This window comes from Aspergillus japonicus (assembly GCF_003184785.1).
Source record: "Aspergillus japonicus CBS 114.51 unplaced genomic scaffold BO86scaffold_11, whole genome shotgun sequence".
Classification (NCBI taxonomy): domain Eukaryota; kingdom Fungi; phylum Ascomycota; class Eurotiomycetes; order Eurotiales; family Aspergillaceae; genus Aspergillus; species Aspergillus japonicus.
The window spans coordinates 447,679-467,031 of NW_020291648.1; the positions used below are offsets into that span (position 1 = coordinate 447,679).

The 19,353-nt window shown below is 44.0% G+C and overlaps 7 protein-coding genes across 7 annotated transcripts; 3 read left to right on the forward strand and 4 right to left on the reverse strand.

The window, feature by feature from the left end:
• The first annotated feature begins 1,253 nt into the window (after positions 1-1,253).
• Positions 1,254-2,343, forward strand: BO86DRAFT_387426 (ATP synthase complex assembly protein ATP12). Its single transcript, XM_025671588.1, has one exon. The coding sequence runs from the start codon at positions 1,583-1,585 to the stop codon at positions 2,255-2,257; it is 675 nt and encodes a 224-aa protein (XP_025529865.1). The 5' UTR covers positions 1,254-1,582; the 3' UTR covers positions 2,258-2,343.
• Positions 2,344-2,487: 144 nt separating this feature from the next.
• Positions 2,488-6,928, forward strand: BO86DRAFT_387427 (OSBP family protein). Its single transcript, XM_025671589.1, has 5 exons — positions 2,488-2,687; positions 2,857-4,106; positions 4,183-5,597; positions 5,666-6,019; positions 6,093-6,928. Exons 1-5 carry the CDS (start codon positions 2,668-2,670, stop codon positions 6,861-6,863), a joined length of 3,810 nt encoding a protein of 1,269 aa, XP_025529866.1. The 5' UTR covers positions 2,488-2,667; the 3' UTR covers positions 6,864-6,928.
• Positions 6,929-7,189: 261 nt separating this feature from the next.
• Positions 7,190-8,871, forward strand: BO86DRAFT_397605 (putative mRNA processing protein (Mss51); the record flags this gene model as incomplete). Its single annotated transcript, XM_025673503.1, has 3 exons — positions 7,190-8,051; positions 8,132-8,789; positions 8,847-8,871. The coding sequence occupies 3 exons, from the start codon at positions 7,190-7,192 to the stop codon at positions 8,869-8,871; spliced, it is 1,545 nt and encodes a 514-aa protein (XP_025529867.1).
• A 47-nt stretch (positions 8,872-8,918) lies between these two features.
• BO86DRAFT_408170 (putative extracellular serine-rich protein) lies at positions 8,919-9,980 on the reverse strand. Its single transcript, XM_025674326.1, has one exon. The coding sequence runs from the start codon at positions 9,944-9,946 to the stop codon at positions 9,407-9,409; it is 540 nt and encodes a 179-aa protein (XP_025529868.1). The 5' UTR covers positions 9,947-9,980; the 3' UTR covers positions 8,919-9,406.
• BO86DRAFT_24827 (uncharacterized protein) lies at positions 8,943-9,312 on the reverse strand. Its single transcript, XM_025667149.1, has one exon. The coding sequence runs from the start codon at positions 9,215-9,217 to the stop codon at positions 9,014-9,016; it is 204 nt and encodes a 67-aa protein (XP_025529869.1). The 5' UTR covers positions 9,218-9,312; the 3' UTR covers positions 8,943-9,013.
• A 1,207-nt stretch (positions 9,981-11,187) lies between the features above and the next one.
• BO86DRAFT_377492 (uncharacterized protein) lies at positions 11,188-12,068 on the reverse strand (the record flags this gene model as incomplete). Its single annotated transcript, XM_025670588.1, has 2 exons — positions 11,188-11,737; positions 11,821-12,068. 2 exons carry the CDS (start codon positions 12,066-12,068, stop codon positions 11,188-11,190), a joined length of 798 nt encoding a protein of 265 aa, XP_025529870.1.
• A 577-nt stretch (positions 12,069-12,645) lies between these two features.
• BO86DRAFT_307926 (NAD-dependent malic enzyme) lies at positions 12,646-14,846 on the reverse strand (the record flags this gene model as incomplete). The annotated part of the gene is made up of 8 exons (XM_025667752.1): positions 12,646-12,986; positions 13,058-13,425; positions 13,498-13,764; positions 13,815-13,948; positions 13,997-14,125; positions 14,181-14,384; positions 14,474-14,695; positions 14,769-14,846. 8 exons carry the CDS (start codon positions 14,844-14,846, stop codon positions 12,646-12,648), a joined length of 1,743 nt encoding a protein of 580 aa, XP_025529871.1.
• Between the last annotated feature and the right edge of the window lie 4,507 nt (positions 14,847-19,353).

Sequence of the window (19,353 nt, forward strand, 5' to 3'; positions counted from 1 at the left end):
TACCCAGCCTCTGTATCCCATTCCGCGACAGTGTTCTTTCAAACTTCCCCGTTCTTCCGTTCTCGACCCTGCCCAACACTCATCGAACCCATCTGGTTCCGCTACGGCTGTTGGATCTAAATCGGGGCTTTGGGGGTCTTTGGGGCTTTGGAAATGCCAGAATAACACTGAACTGCGGTCAGATCTACCCAAGTTATTTCTATTATTTCCACTATTTTCAAAGAGACCTGATCAACAGGCAATCCTCTTCATGTAAAGTACAAAAGTGCGGGTTTGGATATTGTGCTTGTGCTGCTGTCCATCTCTTCTGCTTTTTTATTTTCTTCTCGATGTCCTGACTCGCTCTTGTCTTTGTCATAGCTTGCCAGCAGACTGTCCTCTACACCAAGCACTGATCCAGGACATCATTCGTTCTAAGGTTGTTGTGCATTTTTGTCTGAGCTGTAAAGCACATCATTAAATACCGTTAACATTAATAGCTAATGAGATGTCTGTATTCTTATTGGAGGCCAAAATCTTGCAATTTTGCGCGGCGCATCACCTACCTAGTATCCGGGCCTTGATCTCGACCATAAGTCACAATGAATGGGTAAGCCATAAGAAAGGCCTACTTTCGACATTCGCTTGGTGTTAAGACTGAATGGCAAGACGGCATACTGAGGGAGTCTTTGGCTATCTGACGTACACAATCTCTTCAGGGTTTACAGTGTACGGGATTTGATACTGACGGGAGGGAAGAAGTGACAAAATTGCGAACGAGTACAAAAGAAATTTTCTACCGATGATAGTTTACGAGATAGCTTATACAACAATCAGAGGTAAAGCCACATACTTTTCCCGTCATGCAGTAAGACAATCGAGTAGCACTGGGCAAACCTGGCGATTTCCAAGGTTGCGGAGACCGCATTCCACATTCTGTGGCGCCGGTGGCGTCCCGACCCCGTTCTGTGCCCCGTGAGTGGGAAATCCGACCCGACGCTGTCTTGGAAGCAGTTCATGCTCCCTCGCCTTTTTTCTCATTTGTCTCTCCACTGTATCAAAGCCTTCCTGCAGATTGGTTTTGATTGAAAATGCCGCGGGTTTCTCATTTCTACGCAACTCTGTCGAGACAGGCAGTTTCGACCCTGGCTGCTCGACATAATGGCGCTATTGCGCGGCGTTCCCTTAAAACCTCCTGCATTAAAGCCGCTGTTGCCCACCCTGTTACTGCCCATGGCCCCCCCCCTAAGGCGCCATCACCTGTGCCTTTCTTCGATGCATGCTCTGGACTGCGATCAGAAAGTTCGTTCGAAAAGGAAGCAAATGCGCGTCCAGAAAAGCCCTCTTCAGGACTCAAGAAGCGCTTTTGGAAGGATGTCATTGTTCGGAAAAAGTCAGGTAAATCTTGAACAGCTACTGCGGCGAATATACGTTTAGGGCTTGGATTGACTTGATTTCCAACGTGCTCTGGATCCCAATAATAGAAGGCAATTACGAAGTCTTGCTGGACACCCGCCCCATAAGAACGCCGTCCAAAGATGCCTTGTCCATACCGTCGACGAAACCTTACCTAGCGCATGCGATTGCTTTGGAGTGGGATGTGATGACTACCGCCCAGCAAGCTCTGAAAAATCATCTTATCCCGCTGACATCTCTCACGGCGCGGGCGGCAGATATCGCCCGAGAGGATGAGGAAGGCATGTCGTCCGCAAGGGATCAGATTGTGAAGACCGCGATGCGTTATCTGGACACCGACACGCTGTTATGCTGGGTGCCTGAAGCTGTCGACTCCCTTGGAGAAACCAATGAGAATGGTGAAAAACTCGAAAGTCTGCGAGAGGCGCAGATGAGGGTCGCCAATGATATAATTGCCTTTCTGGGTACCAAGGTCTGGCCCGGAGTTGATATTCGACCAATTCTAGATGTCGACAGCATCCTGCCCGTATCCCAGCCGCAAGTCACCAAGGATATCATTCAACAGTGGGTCATGAATCTGCATGCTTTCGATCTGGCCGCGCTTGAGAGAGGCATACTCGCAGCGAAGAGTCTTCTGATCGCTGCTCGACTGGTCGTTGAATGGAGCGAGAACTTCCGTGGCTTACAACGACCCGGACAGAAGAGATTTGGGATTGAAGAGGCAGCCGAAGCGTCCAGTATGGAAGTCAAGTGGCAGACGGATATGTGGGGCGAGGTGGAAGATACCCATGATGTCGACAAGGAAGACCTTCGTCGACAGCTAGGTAGTGTTATCGTCGTAGTGAGTGGAGAGACTAGGTGAAGCTCGGGCTATACAGCCATCAGTTAAGACTGTTGGGTTATGTATGTATTTTACTCCATATATAATAGATGTTACCTTTTCCTTCGACCGTGAGCCGTTTGCCGAAGCGCCCAAAACACGCGAAGCGATGAGCAGTTATATTCAATTGTCGGGGAGACCCCCCAAAAACCAGTGACGCGCGCCGCCTTCCCCAGATCCGACCCCTCCCTCCCTCTTTTGCCGACCTCCAACCAGCCTCCTTTTCCTTCCTTACCTCCGCCCCCTTTTCCTTTCCTCATCCCACCTCGCAGCCGAGGATTCCCAGCGATTCCCGCTGCACTTGGCGCTGTATCTGACACCGTACTTGACATCCTGTGTCTAGAGGGTCCGGCTTGGAAACTGATTGTGGCCGCGGTGAGCAGAAGAGAGTGATGACGGATAAGGGTGAAGGGTGAGTGCATCTCGAGATGGATTTCCTGGACAATCCGCAGCCCACCCTCATTTCTTCAACACTTCGTGGCCGACTTATGTCGCCTATGTGACCAGAGGCCCGGAACCTGCATTCGAATGACCGCCGTAGTTGAGGCGTGCTGACACTGGATGTCCTTTACGACCTTTAGACATAAACGTTCCCGCAGTTCTTTGGCGCTGGCGATTTTGCACCGAGACAAGTCGCGCGAGGGTCGTCAGGGCAGTGCCGGTCGCGATCGCGCCCAGTCACCTCCCCCTTCCACCTCCTCTCCGGTCGGCAGCACCACGTCCTCCTTCCCTGGTATACCAGCCGCGCGAAGCGCCAGCCGCCGCAATTCACGTCAGGAGACGAACTTGTTGCCTTCGATGGCTGGCGAACCTCCGCGAGAATCGATGAGCTCCATCCGAGACGACGACAATATCGAGAAGCTTCCCTCTTTGCCGCACGCCGAAGGCAGTAGCATGTCTCTCGACCAGTCGGTGAGGACTTTCCGCCTCTTTGAGATTCTTCGGAGCGGCGACACCACCGCTATCTCTAAAGCCATCAAAGAGGCGAAAGAGCCTCAAGGGGCGACCAGTCTGTCAGGTACGACGGTTCTCCACTTAGCTATTCAGTGCGCAGAGCCACAAGTCGTGGAGTATGTACTATCTACGGGCGAAGAGCTGGATGTGAATGCACAGGATCGAGATGGCAATACTCCCCTTCATCTGGCCGCCCAGCTAGGACGAGGTCCTGTAGTTCGTGAGCTGCTGAGTCGGCCTTCGCTAAATGACTCAATTGTCAACTACGGTGGTCAAACAGCTCTAGACGTTGCCCGGACTCCAGAGATATTCCAGCAACTTCAGCTAGCGCGGTCACTATTCGTTGACCATAAAACCCAGGAGATTCAAACACTAGTCTCCCAAGGTAAATATGCGAAACTTGAGAAGGTCTTGGAAGAGCCTCGGGTTGAGGGTGTGATGGATGTCGATAGCCTGGATCTAGTCACTGATCCTGCTACCATTCACTCTGGGGGAACGCTGCTACACGAAGGAGCAAGAAGGAGAGATACGAAGCTGATACAGATTCTTCTAATGCATGGTGCCGACCCATTTCGCCGCGACAAAAAGGGTAAGCTCCCACAAGACGTCACCAAAGATGAAAAGACTCGTGCAATCGTCAAAAAGTCCCCGGCCGCTGTCATGGCTCAACGTGGTATACAGGAGAAAGCCATTTTAGGAACTAGCGCAACGACCCCGAGCGTCTCTGGCAGGGTGGGCGTAGCCGAAGCTCCCTTCGCTGGCAAAGAAGCTCGTGAGATGAGAGGCTATCTGAAGAAATGGACAAATTACACCAGTGGTTATAAGCTACGGTGGTTTGTATTGGAGGACGGGGTCTTGAGCTACTATAAACATCAAGGTAAATCTAGCTAAACGCACCCATTTCCAATCATGTCAAACTGGCTAATTTGATGTCTGCTCCTTGGCTTTGGCAGATGATGCGGGCTCAGCTTGCCGAGGCGCTATCAATATGAAAATTGCTAGGCTTAATATGGATTCGCAGGACAAGACCCGTTTTGAAATTTACGGCAAGTCATCAGTCAAGTACCATCTTAAGGCGAACCATGTCGTCGAGGCTAAGCGCTGGTTCTGGACGCTCAACAATGCCATACAATGGGCAAAGGACGAAGCAAAGGAAGAAGAAAAGCGCCAGACAAGGCATGCTGAAGTGCTACGCCAAGCGAAGATCGAACAGACCGAGGGTCGGTCACCTGAGAGCATGTCAGACTCGCCAGGCTTCAGTACCTACCATAAATTGAGTGGGAAAACCCTGGCTCCATCATCCATCGCGGTGCCAAGTAGTAGTGGCACACGGCTTAGCACGTATGCATCGCGTACAACGCTAGAAAGTGCCCCTGAAGACGATGAAGGCTCATTGTACGGCTCGTTGGATCATGCTGCACCATCAAATGCGGTCCGCCGTCTCACTGGTCATGTAACTACTGTGCCCTACATTGACGGAGATGATGATATTGATGATGATGATGATGATGATGATGATGGAGACTATGCATCCAGCCACGATATACCTCCAGCTGATAAAGATGCTCTGAATATCACCGCACAGTCGACTAAACTTCAGCTTGATATCCTCGCCAACGTTGCGGCTTCAATGCAGGCGGAACAATCGAGAAGCCCGAGTACAACCCTGTCAGATCCGGCCGTCGAGCAAGCTCTGGTAGCTTACGGAGCAGCCGTGAGTAGCTTACAAGGCTTGGTGCAAAATCTTCTGAAGATCTCCAGGGACCGCGATGCTTATTGGCAATATAGGCTGAACCGTGAGGCCTATTTACGTAAGATGTGGGAAGAAAGTATGGCTAAGATAGCGCATGAACATGAAGAACTGCAGTCGCGAATGGGTGAATCCGAAGAGAAACGTCGGCGCACCAAAAGGGCGCTCAGGGAAGCATTAGAGTCAGCTACTACTGGCCATGTTGATGGGAAGGCACCTTCTCATGCACAAACCATCAGGGATAACTCCGATGTTGCAAAAGTCGAGACTCAAACATATGATGTGGTTGACGAAGACTCGCGGATAACGGAGAAAGGGTCAGGGCAGTCGCTCAATCACAAACAGTCAACTCTCTCTCAGATCAGCAACCTTTGTGACTCAGGGTCCGATGATGACGACGACGACCAGTTCTTTGATGCAATTGATTCAGGGGAGATTGAGGTGGAGGATTTGACATTTGTACCTACAGATGATGACGGGAGGGAGTCCCCAGATCAGGGTAGCGAGCTTCGAGCCATCAAGCGGAATGAAATAATCCCCTCATTCACGGGGTACGATGAGTCTGTCAGGGAACGGCTGAAAATGGACTATGACAACAGGCCGAAAATCTCGCTCTGGGTAAGTAACTGCTCAACAACCTACTGCATAAGAAATCCGATATTGGTAAACGCTCACAATAATTATAGGGTATTCTAAAGTCTATGATTGGTAAGGACATGACGAAGATGACCCTTCCAGTCTCTTTCAACGAGCCAACGTCGTTACTTCAACGAGTGGCTGAAGACCTGGAATATGCGGACCTCTTGGACATTGCCGCTGATAGACCCGACTCCATGGAGCGGTTGCTATATGTCGCTGCGTATGCTGCAAGCGAATATGCATCGACCATTGGCCGTGTGGCAAAGCCTTTCAATCCCCTCCTTGGTGAAACATTTGAATATGTCCGGCCTGACAAAGGCTATCGGTTCTTTATTGAGCAGGTCAGCCACCACCCACCGATAGGCGCTGCCTGGGCTGAGTCGACTAAATGGGATTACTATGTGAGTACTTGTTCTTAGAATATTCTAATGTAGTGACTGCCATCAATTCGCTGACTGGTCCATGAAAACATAGGGCGAGTCTGCTCTCAAATCGAAATTCTACGGGAAATCTTTCGATATCAATCTCTTAGGGACATGGTTCCTTCGATTGCGGCCGGCATCCGGAGGAGAGGAATTATATACTTGGAAGAAAGTCACCTCATCTGTGATTGGAATCATTACTGGTAACCCAACGGTCGACAACTACGGGTTGATGGAGATCAAAAACTGGACCACCGGCGAGGTTTGCTACTTGGATTTCAAACCCAGGGGTTGGAAGGCATCCTCTGCCTATCAGGTGTCCGGGAAAGTAGTAGACCGAGATGGAACCCCGAAATGGAGTATTGGCGGCCGGTGGAATGATAAGATATATGCGCGCCATACTCCCGGATTTGAGGCGCCGGTGTCTGGCCAGGATCCCGAATCAACCAAGACGCTTCTGGTCTGGCAGTGTCATGCACGCCCGAGCGGAATTCCGTTCAACCTGACTCCGTTCGTTATCACCCTCAACGCTCTGCCGAAAGGTCTGAAGGAGCACCTTCCTCCTACGGACACACGGCTTCGACCTGATCAGCGTGCGATGGAAGAAGGCGAATATGATTTGGCGGCCAGCGAGAAGCATCGGGTGGAAGAAAAGCAGCGAGCCAAGCGCAGAGAGCGCGAGACCAACGGGGACGAGTACCAGCCCAAGTGGTTCACGCGAGCCCAGTGCCCAGTCACCGGAGAGGAGTACTGGGCACACAACGGTAACTACTGGAAGTGCCGAGAATCCCACGATTGGAGTGTCTGTGAGGATATTTTCTGAGGGGGGAGTGATGTGTATGTTTAATGAGTGGTTGTCCCCACCGTGACTATGATTTAATATTGAAACGTTACATGCCTGACTGGCTGAATGATTGCAGATGCTATTGCATCTCGACTGTAGCATAAAAACTTATTCAACACCACTCTGCTAGGACGCGAATGTCACGTGTGCATGCTTGGCAACCGTTCAGTAAGCTCCGTCCTACAACTGCTTCTCGCTGTCACTGCCGGAGAAAGTCGACACTCAACCACTTCTTGTATTCGTTCTTCATTTTCTCTTTTCTTTATTGTTCTTCCTGGTTCATGTTAGCTCTGTACCGACCAGCAATGACTGGTGAGTACACCTGTGGTCGCTGCCTACACGCACTCCGCCGACGGGCTGTGGTACGCCTGCCACACTATGCACTGCCTAGTAGGGGAGGATATGGCCTGTTTAACCCGGCCTTTGTGCGGAGTTTGAGCAGTTCTAGCAAAGGTCTCCTTTTCTCGGATAACCCGCCCCAAACAACCTCGAAGCAAACGGCCTTGACTCCCCCGACTGCGTCCCGAAGTCTCGGGTCGGTCGTGCAGAAGGCTCCATCCTCCACCTCCAATACTTTTCCAGATCCGCGCGTTTTGTTGAAACCGAACAACCTCTTCCATTCGTTCTCTCAGTCACCAGCAGCGGCCATTCGACAGCGTGCGGCTTTCATCAAGCAAAACGCCTTCTGCCCACATCCAAGCCACCAGCAGACCCGACTGCCTGTCTCTCCTCACGACCCAGAGACGCGCAAGAGCCCACAGAGCTCGAGTCTGCCGCCAGCGCACTCTCACTTTGAATGTCCCGACTGCGGCGTGCCGATCTATTGCTCGGAGGGGCATTGGATGGATGACTTTGAAGCACACTTGGAGGTCTGCGAGACCATCCGACAGATCAATGAGGACGATCATGATTTGCATTCTGGGCGGGTTTTCCCGGAGTTCACCTACCCAGGACTTCAAGATGATAATTTCGTCATCAACATGACGAACTGGGACACTTTTCTTTATACACGAGAGTTTGAGGCGATCAACGATGACCGGAGCATGCGGCAAGTGACCCGGATGCTGACCTATCCGCTTACACTAGCGAGTGTTCTGCATGAACTGAGTCCCTACAATGTCCGAAAGGGGGGGAGGCTTACGGTGGAGGGGCTTAAAAGTGTTAGTGGTAAGTCATCACGATAATCTCCTCATCTCGTCTTTCCCCCACACATGCTCTATGAATGTTTGTCTAACTGGCAGTCCCAGCCTTGCGATACACTTTACACCCTCCCAAGACAGGAGAGGGTGTCGATATCCGAGGACTACGCCTGAAGGCACCACCGGTCCGCATTTTCATCTTAGGGGCCCGGGCTGAGTCTTCCTTGCCGCGAGAGGTTTGGTTGCAGCTCAGCTACATCTTTCCACGCTCTCTCATTCATCTCATTTTCGTCGGACCGGAGAGTATGACGAATCGCGACGCCGAATTTCCACTTCCAGAGCGGACACCTGGCAATCCATTCGGGGGAGTCGTCGAAGACCGACTTGGAGGTCAATTCAAAATCACGACCTATGTTGACTACTTCCACACAATGTACAAAGCCAATTACTTCCAACCTTTCGATCCATACTTGGACTGCATCATGTTGTTTCATCCCGGACTCGGACACCCGGCAAGCTCTCACGAGTGGGAAGAAACCCTCCCGCAACTACTGGAGACCAAGGTGCCGATCATCAGCACAGGCTACACGCAGTGGGATATGGAACGGGATATCAACTGGGTACATGAGAAATGTGCTGGCGAATTCGATATTCTGCTTGAACCGGGCGAAAATATTTTCCGCAGTTTACGCTGGGATCTCAATGATCTGGATCCTCATGATGTTTCATGTGGCAACTGGGGTGTTTGGGCCTTCAGAGGAAAGAGGTACGCAGTGCATTCACTTCCCTTCTGTCTTTCTGTGCTAACTAAATCTTATAAAAGATACGAGGCAACATTCCGCAATTAGAAGATGTTCTCTCCGTTGCTTGATGCGATTGTTCGCAACACCTTACTGCAACTGTACACTACGTTAATGTCATCTATGCCTTCGTGCATATCTTTATGAAAGCTCGACGGGCCTAATCTTAGCTTTCATTATGTCCGCGTTGTCAACAGAACATAAATCCTTTTCCTTTGTGGCAACTTACTTGATGCGACTTGGACCGCATGGCTGAAAACGCACGATGAAGTGAAAAGCTAGGCAAAAAGCTGGTCAAAGCTAAGCTCCCGCTCGGGATTATTACAGTAAAATTTCTTCCAACACTGGGTTGATACATCAAACCTCGAATACTGAATTGCTTGTTGCTTTCCATCACAAGTATAGGAGCTCCACAATAGCGTGGTGGGAAGCTGAACTGGTAGACTGAACAGCCGCACGGCCTCCTGTCATCGCTACCGTAGCTAGTACCCCCTGTCAGAGGGAATGAGAGGCCCTTTATATTCAAGCAGAGGACGAGACACCGAGCTTGACCATCCAAGCCAGGCACTTGCACCAAATGAGCTCAGAGCATGATAAGACCAACGGCAGCCAGGACACCAGCAGCAAGGCTGCTCGATAGTTTGCTGGATGGGGCCGCAGCACTGGTCTCAGTCGCCTCGGCTGCGTCGGCGGAAGTAGAGGATCCGGATTCAGATTTAGTGTCGGCGGAAGCACCTTTGGTGGGAAGGGCGGTGGTCTTGGTGATATAGGACCTGGTGAAGGAAGGGCTGGCGGCCACAGAAGAGCTAGCACGCACGGAGCTGGCGATAGCAGAGCTGGCGACGTGAAGGCTGAAAGTTGGCGTGTGGCTGGAGAGATTCGACGAACTTGCGGGGTGAACCTCCGAGCTGGCGGTAGTGGCAGTCGCGTCGATGTTGCTGCTGCTCCAAATGAGTGGGGACGAAGTAGTCGTGGTGGAAGCCAGTGTGGGTGTTGTAGAGGAAACTCCGGGATAGGCAGCGCTCCTTGTGATAGCAGCGGCGGCAGGTATGGCCTGCACCGCTGCGGTAGCAAATGGTGCGTAGGCCGCGCAGGCAATCAGAAGAGCATTCGAGATATACATGGTCGCTCGAGACGTGTTTTTTTTTTTTTTTTTTGCTCTCAATTTATCCTGAGCACTTGGAAGTGACCTGGGAATGAGACCAGCTGATTCAAGCAAACGGTTTTCCAATGGCGTGAAGTCTGGAGCCGAAAAATATCTCGACGAGCCAAGGCAGTGTGCTTTGGAGGCACCCTGGAATGTATATCTATCCGTATATTTGTTGCAATAGTATAAATAATTCAATCGGATGAAATAAAGACACGGCTGAAAGAATGGATGGAGCTGCAAACGAGGGACTGCTCTTGTGTACCGAGACAAAATGAAGGAAGGGATTCAAAAATCAGATCTAACGCACAGAAGGAATGACAGCACTGCTGTAACTATTGCAGTTCATAAAAGATGCAGAAGAAAACAAACAAGAAAGAGGAAATGGGGTAGGAGTGTCAGAATAAGAGGGAAAAGGGGTGGGGGGGAGAAGAGGGGGGGTGAATGATTGACGTGCCCATTCACTGCTTGGCTTTTTTTCATTAGATGCTGTCTGGGTCCGTATTTGTTCAATCATATTTATTTATTGTACGGAGTAGAAGTCTACGCAATTGTACCGGTATGCATAGACTATTTCTAGGGCTGGGGCTGACAGGAAGGATCCTAGACAGACAACTGATTAGGCCCCAGCATCGGTCAATTCAGGATTTCGACCCCAAGTTGTATTCACATTACAATGCCTGGCATCTAGCGATGCCGTCCACCTACCGTAAGTATAGTAGAGATTCGATAGCTCGGCATTATCAGATGGGGAATAGAGATGGTAACTAACTTAGCGAGCAGTGGTCGACGAACAAGAAATGTGTAGATCTGGGAAGGCTAAAGCCGAAGGCGTTTTCCCGTGTTGAAGAGATTGGTGTCTGTAGACCCTCAATTTGAGACAATGACGGCCGAGAGTGATGAAACATGGGTTGGAGAATAGCGAATGAGATTGATGAAGTGAAGTTTGCCCTGGGCCTTAATTTAGTCTGACCGCGGTGTAGTTTAGTCGGTCAGGTTCTGCAGCAAGCGGCCAAGCGGTAAAGTCTAGGCTCGAAGACCGGGAACAAGCAAGACAAAAAAAGGAAAGGAAAGAAAAAAGAAAAGAAGAAAAAAAAAGAAAAAAACCAAAAAAAAACCCAAAAAAGACCGTACCCAGAAAAGTACTGTACATAGTAGCAAACAAGAGAAGGGGGTATTCTATGGCAAGAAACTGGATAAACAGAAGCAGACCCTCATTACAAAACCCACACCTGGCCCACCACCAACGCAATGATGGTCCAGTACCCGATGGAGAGGCTCACTTGGCTTGTTGGTCCAGCTGCGGCGGCTGAGGCAGAGGAATCGGCGACGGTGGTCCCATTGGGCAAGGTACCATTGATATAGATCGAGTCGGTGCCATTCACGGTGGCAAGCCGCGTAATGCTTGTGTTCGTTGGTTGGCTACCGTTGAACAGCGACTCATAGTAGGTGGAATTGGAGTTGTCATCACAGCCACATTCCAGGTACTGTTGGCATAGACAGACCACGGGCATGGACTCATTGCGGTGCGAGGACTGATTCACATAATAGTAATGATGGGGATACGGATAGGCGTAGACGTTGTATGCCCAGAACCCGAAGAACGCGAGACCAGTCGCAGGTAACAGATAGGGCGTTATGCCTGTTCGCGAACGAGCACCCGAAGTATAGGGAGCGGTCGCGCCGCCAGCATAGTATTTGCCGCCCCCGTAGGCTGGTTGTCTCCCTGAACCGCTGCGGGTTGAGCCTCCAACGTTGGTAGAGGAACTGACAGAGCAGAAAAAAGTCAGAAAAAAGTCAGCTTTGTCTGCGCACGGAAAGGGATCTCGCATTATTATTAGACAACTCACCCAGTCCTAGAACCACTTCCGCTGCTGCCACTGCTGCTCCCTCCGCTACTACCGGTGCGCCCACCACTGCCTCCCCCGCTACTGCTGCCCCCTGCACGACCTCCTCCTCCCCCACCACGACGCTTTGCAATTTCTAGGGGATAGCCAGGCTGATCTCTTGACGCAGGAGCGGATGGCGGGAGAGCCAGTGATATGGTGGTCAAGGCCTGGAGAAGAATCACCAGGGTAGTCAACAGAATAAACTTCATCCCGTTGAAATACGACCCCCAGTTCTAGGTTCTGCGTTCTGCGTTCTGCAAGGTGATTCAGATGCTGTAAGGATGAATCTAATGAGGTGCTTGGAAAGAGAAAGCTGTAGAGAGTAAGATCCCTGATGACGGAGGGATTACAAGATATTGAGAGTCTCACTTGGCATTTCGGCTGGGCAAAGTCTAACTTGAAAGGTTGCGAAGGAAGAAAGAAGAGCCTGACTTTCCTTGTCTTTCCCCCCCGACAGCTTTGTTCTTTCTACGTTGGCGACCTCGAAGAATTCTTGGGTATATTTTAGGGTTCCTGGTTCTATTGTCCTGAGTCGTATCTAGAACAACAACCATAAGAAAGATAGACGAAGCAATTGACGGGGTGTCCGCGGGTGATGACGATGGGTGCCAATGTGCCAATGAGGTCATGAGTGATGATGGCGGGCTTGTGTACCGCACCTTTGAAGACCGAATCAGATGGATGGATGGTCTATGCCGTGGCACCAAGTAGTGTATAAGTGTATATCTAATAAGAATTCAACTCCCCCCCCCCCCCAAAACCCCCATTGAAGCCTAGAGATCTTATTCACTCTTGTTGGTGCGGTCGCACCAGTGGTCTGTACTTCGGCTCCCACATTTGAATTCGAACCCATTCATCCAACTCCTGATCGTCCGTAGGGATTCCCGTCTCCTCAGCGTGCCCTTCCTTCACTGCGGTCTTGATTATGGCCTTGGCAATATCGATGCTCATCTCTCGGACGTCCTGAACGTCGGGGAGAAGTGGCTCCTTGGGATCTTGCAGCGCTGGCGACCGCGAAGCCAATGCTTTGACTGCTGCGACAAGCATCTTGTCTGACAAGACGCGTGTCCGCGAGAGAACCGCTCCGAGTCCGATGCCAGGGAAGCAAGTAGAATTGTTACATTCGGCTGCATCGCGTCAATGGTCAAACTCATTAGCTTGGGATATCGTATCAATCAATACTGGACTGTTTCCTTACCAATCTCGTACTTCCCTCCGTCTCGTTCAACAGGTGGGAATGGACTGCCGGTAGCCATCAAGGCCTTGCCATCTGTCCACCGGTTGATGTCCTCGGGGCACGCTTCGTGCAGGCGTGTTGGGTTGCTGAGAGGGAACACAATTGGGGTCTCGACGTGCTTGGCCATTTCGCGGATGATCTCTTCCGTGAAAGCTTTAGGCTGGGTAGAAGTCCCAATCAACACATGCGGTTGCACCTTTTTCACCACGGCCAGCAAGTCTCGGGATTTCTCTCCAGACCATTCGTCGTCGTCCCGTGCGAATGGCACTTGGGCTGGTGTCAGCTGATCTCCCAGGGATTTGAGAAGAAGTCCGGGCTTATCAAGGCACCTGTATATGGCTCATGATTCAGTACACCGCGATGATAACACAGAACAGCGTGATCGGCCGGACAGTGCTTACCATATCTGCTTCCTGGCTTCTTCCTTTGGCTTGCCCGCCTCGTTTTCGATCGTGTCAGCGATTTGCGCAGCAATGCCTGTGCCAGCAGACCCGGACCCATAAACTACGATCCGCACATCCTCCATCTTGACCTTGCTGACATGCAATGCAGCCATCAAGGCAGCCAAGGTCACACACCCCGTCCCTTGAATATCATCGTTGAAGCATGGAATCTGCGAGCGGAACTTGTCAAGGATGCGCTTGGCATTATGGAGGCCAAAGTCCTCACTGGAGAGACGGTCAGCCTAGCTCAGGTCCTGCGGGTGATGGTTACCTACAAATGAATATATGCCTTTGGAAACTTCTTCTTTGCAACTGTCACAAACTTTTCCACAAACTGATCATACTCTTCTCCCCTGACGCGTGGCTGTCGAAGTCCCAGATATAAATCGTCCTTGAGCAAGGATTCATTCTGGCGCCAGCATAAGTACATATTTGACCATGTCTGGAATTAACTTACATCGGTCCCGCAGTCTAAGACGACTGGAAGCTGCCGCGAAGGGTGGATTCCCGCACAGATGGTTGTCAATGCCAACTTGGCGACTGAGATCAATATGGCACCTACACCTTGATCTCCAATGCCCAGGATCTGAGATAGATGTCAGTCGTGTGTTCTGACCACATCTAGCCGCCTATCTGCTTACCTCTTCTCCGTCACTGACAACGATATAGTCAATCTCCTCATTGCTTTCAAAATTGGAAAGACAATCTTCGATCTTATCCTGCTCTTTGATATTCAAGAAGCACCCCTCGGGCTTCCTGAACAGACGCGAATAGTTCTGTATCGCGTCACCTTCGGTTGGCGTGTATATGATACTGAGCATCTCCTTGAGATGCGTCTCCAACAACTTTTGGAGCATTAGCCAATGTTAATGGTATTGCTCATGTGGATTGAGATATTGATATACGAGAATATTCTCGAAATTTGGGATCCTACCTTGTAGTACAGAACCTCATTTTGCTGCTTCATACTAGCCATGAAGGTATTCTTCGCGATATCACTATCCCGGCTGCTGTATTGCTCATAGGCTCGCTGGACCTGCTCCTCCAACGTCTGAACGTTGGGGGGGAGCAGGCCTAGTAGTTTGAATGCCCGACGCTCGTCCTCCGGAAAGGAAGATCCTTTGTTGTACTGACAGGACTCTAAGAGGTCTCTACCCTTGCAGCAGAGTCAGCATCCTCAACTTGCTAAATCCGTATGCGCGATGTTATAGGTCAAGAGCGTGCAATACCTCATGAGGACAGATCAAGGACCCCACGGCAGCGCGGGGCAGATGACTGAACTTGGAATGCTTGTTTGATGCAGACATCTTGGGTGTATGCTGGAAGGATGAACGGCGATACTGTGGGGACAGGGGAAATGACAGTCGTGAGGTTTTTATAATCGAAGGTCCCCTGGCCATTGAGGGGGTATTGAAGAATTAGAGATCAGCTTAGGGGTAATTATGATTGCGATTGACCCTGGGTGATAAGGGAAGCTTAATATAGCCGGGCATATGATGCAAGACGCCGAGCCTGACCGTTAGAAACCGGCTAGCCGAGCGCTAATAATGCTCAAGCTTGTCAGTATGTACAGTACGCAAAGCACAGATAGACATGACTACAGTACAGTTGCACACCGGGATGGGGATGATGATGATGATAATGACGTAGTTAGATTGATTCACAGCAATACAGATTACAGCCAGCCCTGTTCCACATCTATGAGTGGATTTTCGACTGTACCAAGAAATGTTTGTCGAGACTCATGGAAGTGATCATCCATTTATGGACCATATTAGGAAGACCCTGCAAGTGTGTATAATTAAGCATTTGGACAGGTGCAAAGGAAAATTACAGAGTACCTTGGTTTAGACCCCGGGTTGATTAGCATAATAGCAATCGCGCATCACCCTGCCTCCAGGGGGTTTTACTCGGTACCTTACTGGCCCCTTCACCTGCCTATGTACTCATGTACTTCCTGTTTGCTTCCACTTCGGCGGAAGCCGGGATTGTGATCAAATCTTGGTTAAGAATAGAAATGATGATTGCTGATGTCAGAATGTTTTCTATAATATAATCGGACACCGAGCCGGCACAATACCGAGCCGGCGGCCGCCGCACCGCATCTTACACCCCCAGTAATTTAAAGTTAAAAAACTTATCTAAACCGCCCTATATTAAAATATCTTGTAATTCTTTTGGTATTTTTCTTTGTATATTAATATAGCTGATACAGATAAATATTTAAATCTTACTGTTAAAACCTTTAAAAGTAGAAAGTTTACTACAAAAGCTGCCTGTACTGCTGTATTTAATATTAAAATAAGTACTTTTAAAAATTGTTTAAATAGTATTAAACTATATACTAAAAAAGATACTAATTGTAGAAAGCTATCTACAATTAAAAAAAATATATTAAAGTAGTAGCTTTTTAATATAGTCTACTAAAAGCTGCCTTTTAAAATCTGTAATACTTAATTCTCTACCCAGCTGCTATATTAAGCAAAGTTAAAGCTAAATTAGTAGAATACTATATTAAAATATTAAATTATTTGCTTTATTAAATATTATCCGGAATTAATATCTAAGTTTATATTAAAGTATAATTATTAATATACTAAATATAAAAATCTTTATTTTATTTAAAAATAGTGTAAGGGCCCAAACAGCCCTTCCAACCTTCGCGGATATCTGCAAAGGGAAATATATATAGACAACCTAAGGCAGCAGTTATATAACAGCTAAGCAAGCCGGCCGCAGCCGCCCCTAAGGGCAGCAGCTGCCTTATAAATTAGATAAAACAGTAATAATACTTTAAAATAATATATTAGTATTTTTAGCTTTATAAAAGTTATTTATTTATTATATTATTTTACCTTTTAGTTTTTATAATTTTATTACTTAATATTCTGTAGAATAGCCTGGTAAGTAATAGCCAGTTATAATATATAAAACTAAATTAAAAGTAACTTTTTTAATTTAATTATAAAAAACTATATATTAACTGCAGAAAATAAATTATCTATACTAAAAAAAAAGTACAGGTTCTAATTTAAAACTTTTATAAATATTTATATTTATTTAAATAAATTACTAAACTGTAGAAACAGCTAAAAATTAGTACTATAAAAAAATATTTATATAAAAATTTAAAAAACTCTAATTCCAGTACTGTAGAAACTAAAAAAACTAGTATATATATTAATCTATTTATAAATAAAAAATAATACAGTATCTGTAACTATACTATCTACTGTATATTTATTACTAAATAAAAATTAACTATAAAAACTAATAACTAAAATAAAAATTAAAAAATATATATTATAGTAGCCTATCTAGATTATATTTTAAATAATCTATAAAAAAGTAAGGCAGCTGAATTTTACTATAAAAAAAATAAGCTGACTTTTATAAGTTTTTTAAAATACAGCTAAAAAATTTTATAAATAAACAGTAAAAAGCCTAGTTAAAAATACTTAAAACTAAGCCTTATAAAAAAAAACCAGAGTTTATTTATTTATAAAAATAAAAAAAAATAAAAACTAAATCAGATTATAAAATATAAAATATTAATACTGTATAGCTGTATTTATTTTTTATATTTTTTTTTTATAGTTTAAAAAAAGATTTATAAACAGTAGATTTTTTTTATAATTAAATAAAATCTTATTATACTACTTATAAAGTTATATCTAGTACTAAATTAGTAATATAAGCAAATAAAAAATAAAATATTTTATAAATAAATTTTAAAAAAAAATTATAGATCTACTGCTTTTATAAATAGAATTTAAAAATTAAAAATCTAAACTAATAGTTTTATAAAAAGAATTTAAAAGCTAAAGTAATTTTTTTTAATATTATAAGCACCTGCAGAGGCCCCCAGATTAAAAGCTTACTATAATTATATATAAATAGATTACTAAATAAAAAATTACTAGTTAACTAAACTACTTATAAAATAACTAGTAGATAGGATTATAGTATCTATTTTAAATTAAATTAAAATTATAATCTATTCTAGTTTAAAACTAAAAAAGTAGCTAATTTTCTATAAAAAAATATTTTATAAAAATAAAGATTATTATAAATAGTAGAGTAGAGGTAAATCTAGTATTTATAATATTTACTAAATAAATAAAATAGCTAACTATTTTAGTAAAAATAATTATAAAAAAAATTAGGTAAAAAAATATATAGTTAAAAAAAACTATAGTATTTATAGTATATTTAAAAAATACTTAGAAATACTGTAAAAACTAAATAGGTTTTATAATTATAATACTAGAAATAAATAAAATAGTTTTAAAAATATTTTAAATAAAATAGTAAAAATCTACTATAAAATTTAATAAGTATAAACTTTAGTTTTATAAATATTATATACTAAAAGTACTACAGGTTGCAGCAGAGAAGATTATACTAAAAAATTTTATAAAAATAAATCTTTATTTAGTAATAATATAAAAAATTTATAAAACAACTACTAACTAAAAAATACTAGTATAGTACTGTAAATATAAAATAGTATTTATAGAAAAAAAAGCTATAAGCTTATTTATATAAAAACTAAAAATAAATTTAAAAATTAATTTCTATAAAAAATTTCAGCTAAAGCTGGGGCAGGTATATAAAATATTACCTATAAAAAAAATTCTATAAAACTATTTATAAAAAATATTTATAAAAAAATAGATCTGGTATTTTAAGTTGCCAGTAAATATACTAGTTTTATTTAAAAATAAAAAAAATAAAAGCCTATAAATATATATAAACTACTATAAATTAAATAAATAAATAGTAAAAAAATATTTATCTACTACTATAAATTAATAAATATATTAACTAATTTATAGAGGCTTTTTAATTTATATAGCTAAATCTATATAAGGCCTACTACAGAATTAGAATTATAAAAAAATATAAATAAAAAATAGTATTTTAAATAAAGTATAGATTATTTAAATATTTAATTATACTATTTAAACTAACTAATATATCTGCAGAATTTTAAAGTTTTATAAATTTTTTATTTATAAAATATTTAGATAATTTTATAATTATTTATTTAAATAATATTATAGTATACTTATAGAATCTAAAAATATATAAGGCGCAGATCTGTAAAATATTAAAAATACTATAAAATATAAAATTATATATAAAACTAAATAAGTACTACTTTATAGTAATAAAAATTAACTTTTTAAAATTTTTAATTAGCTGTAAAAATATTTATATAAAACTAAAGTATATTACAACTATTTACAATTAGCCTAAACTATAGAATATAAAAAATATACTAAAATTTATAGGCTTTATAAATTAATATAACTACTTTATTAAAAAATACTTATAAATTATAGTATTAATTACAGACCTTATTAAAACACCTTATAAAAAAAAAAAAAAACTAGATATAATTTTTTAATACTAAAAGTTTATAAAAGCTTTTAGAAGCTAAAAAATATATTTACAGAAAATATAATTATAATATATTTTAAAAAAAAAACTTTTGTAAATTAAAATAGATATTTTAGTTTTTATAATTAGTAGAATACTATTATAAAAAAACTAAAAAAACTAATAAAAACTAGTAGTATTTTATTTATAAAAAATAATTTCTACAAAGCAGAACTACAGTATTTATAATTAAAAACTTTTTATAATTATAAAATTATTTAAAAAGTAGTAATACTAGCTTAAGGGTATAAAATACCTAGTAAAAGTAATTATAAACTATAAAAACTTTAAATATTTTATAACTAATAAAAAATTATTATAAAGGCAGATTAGATAGATATAATATTTTATAATATTTAAGTTTTTTTT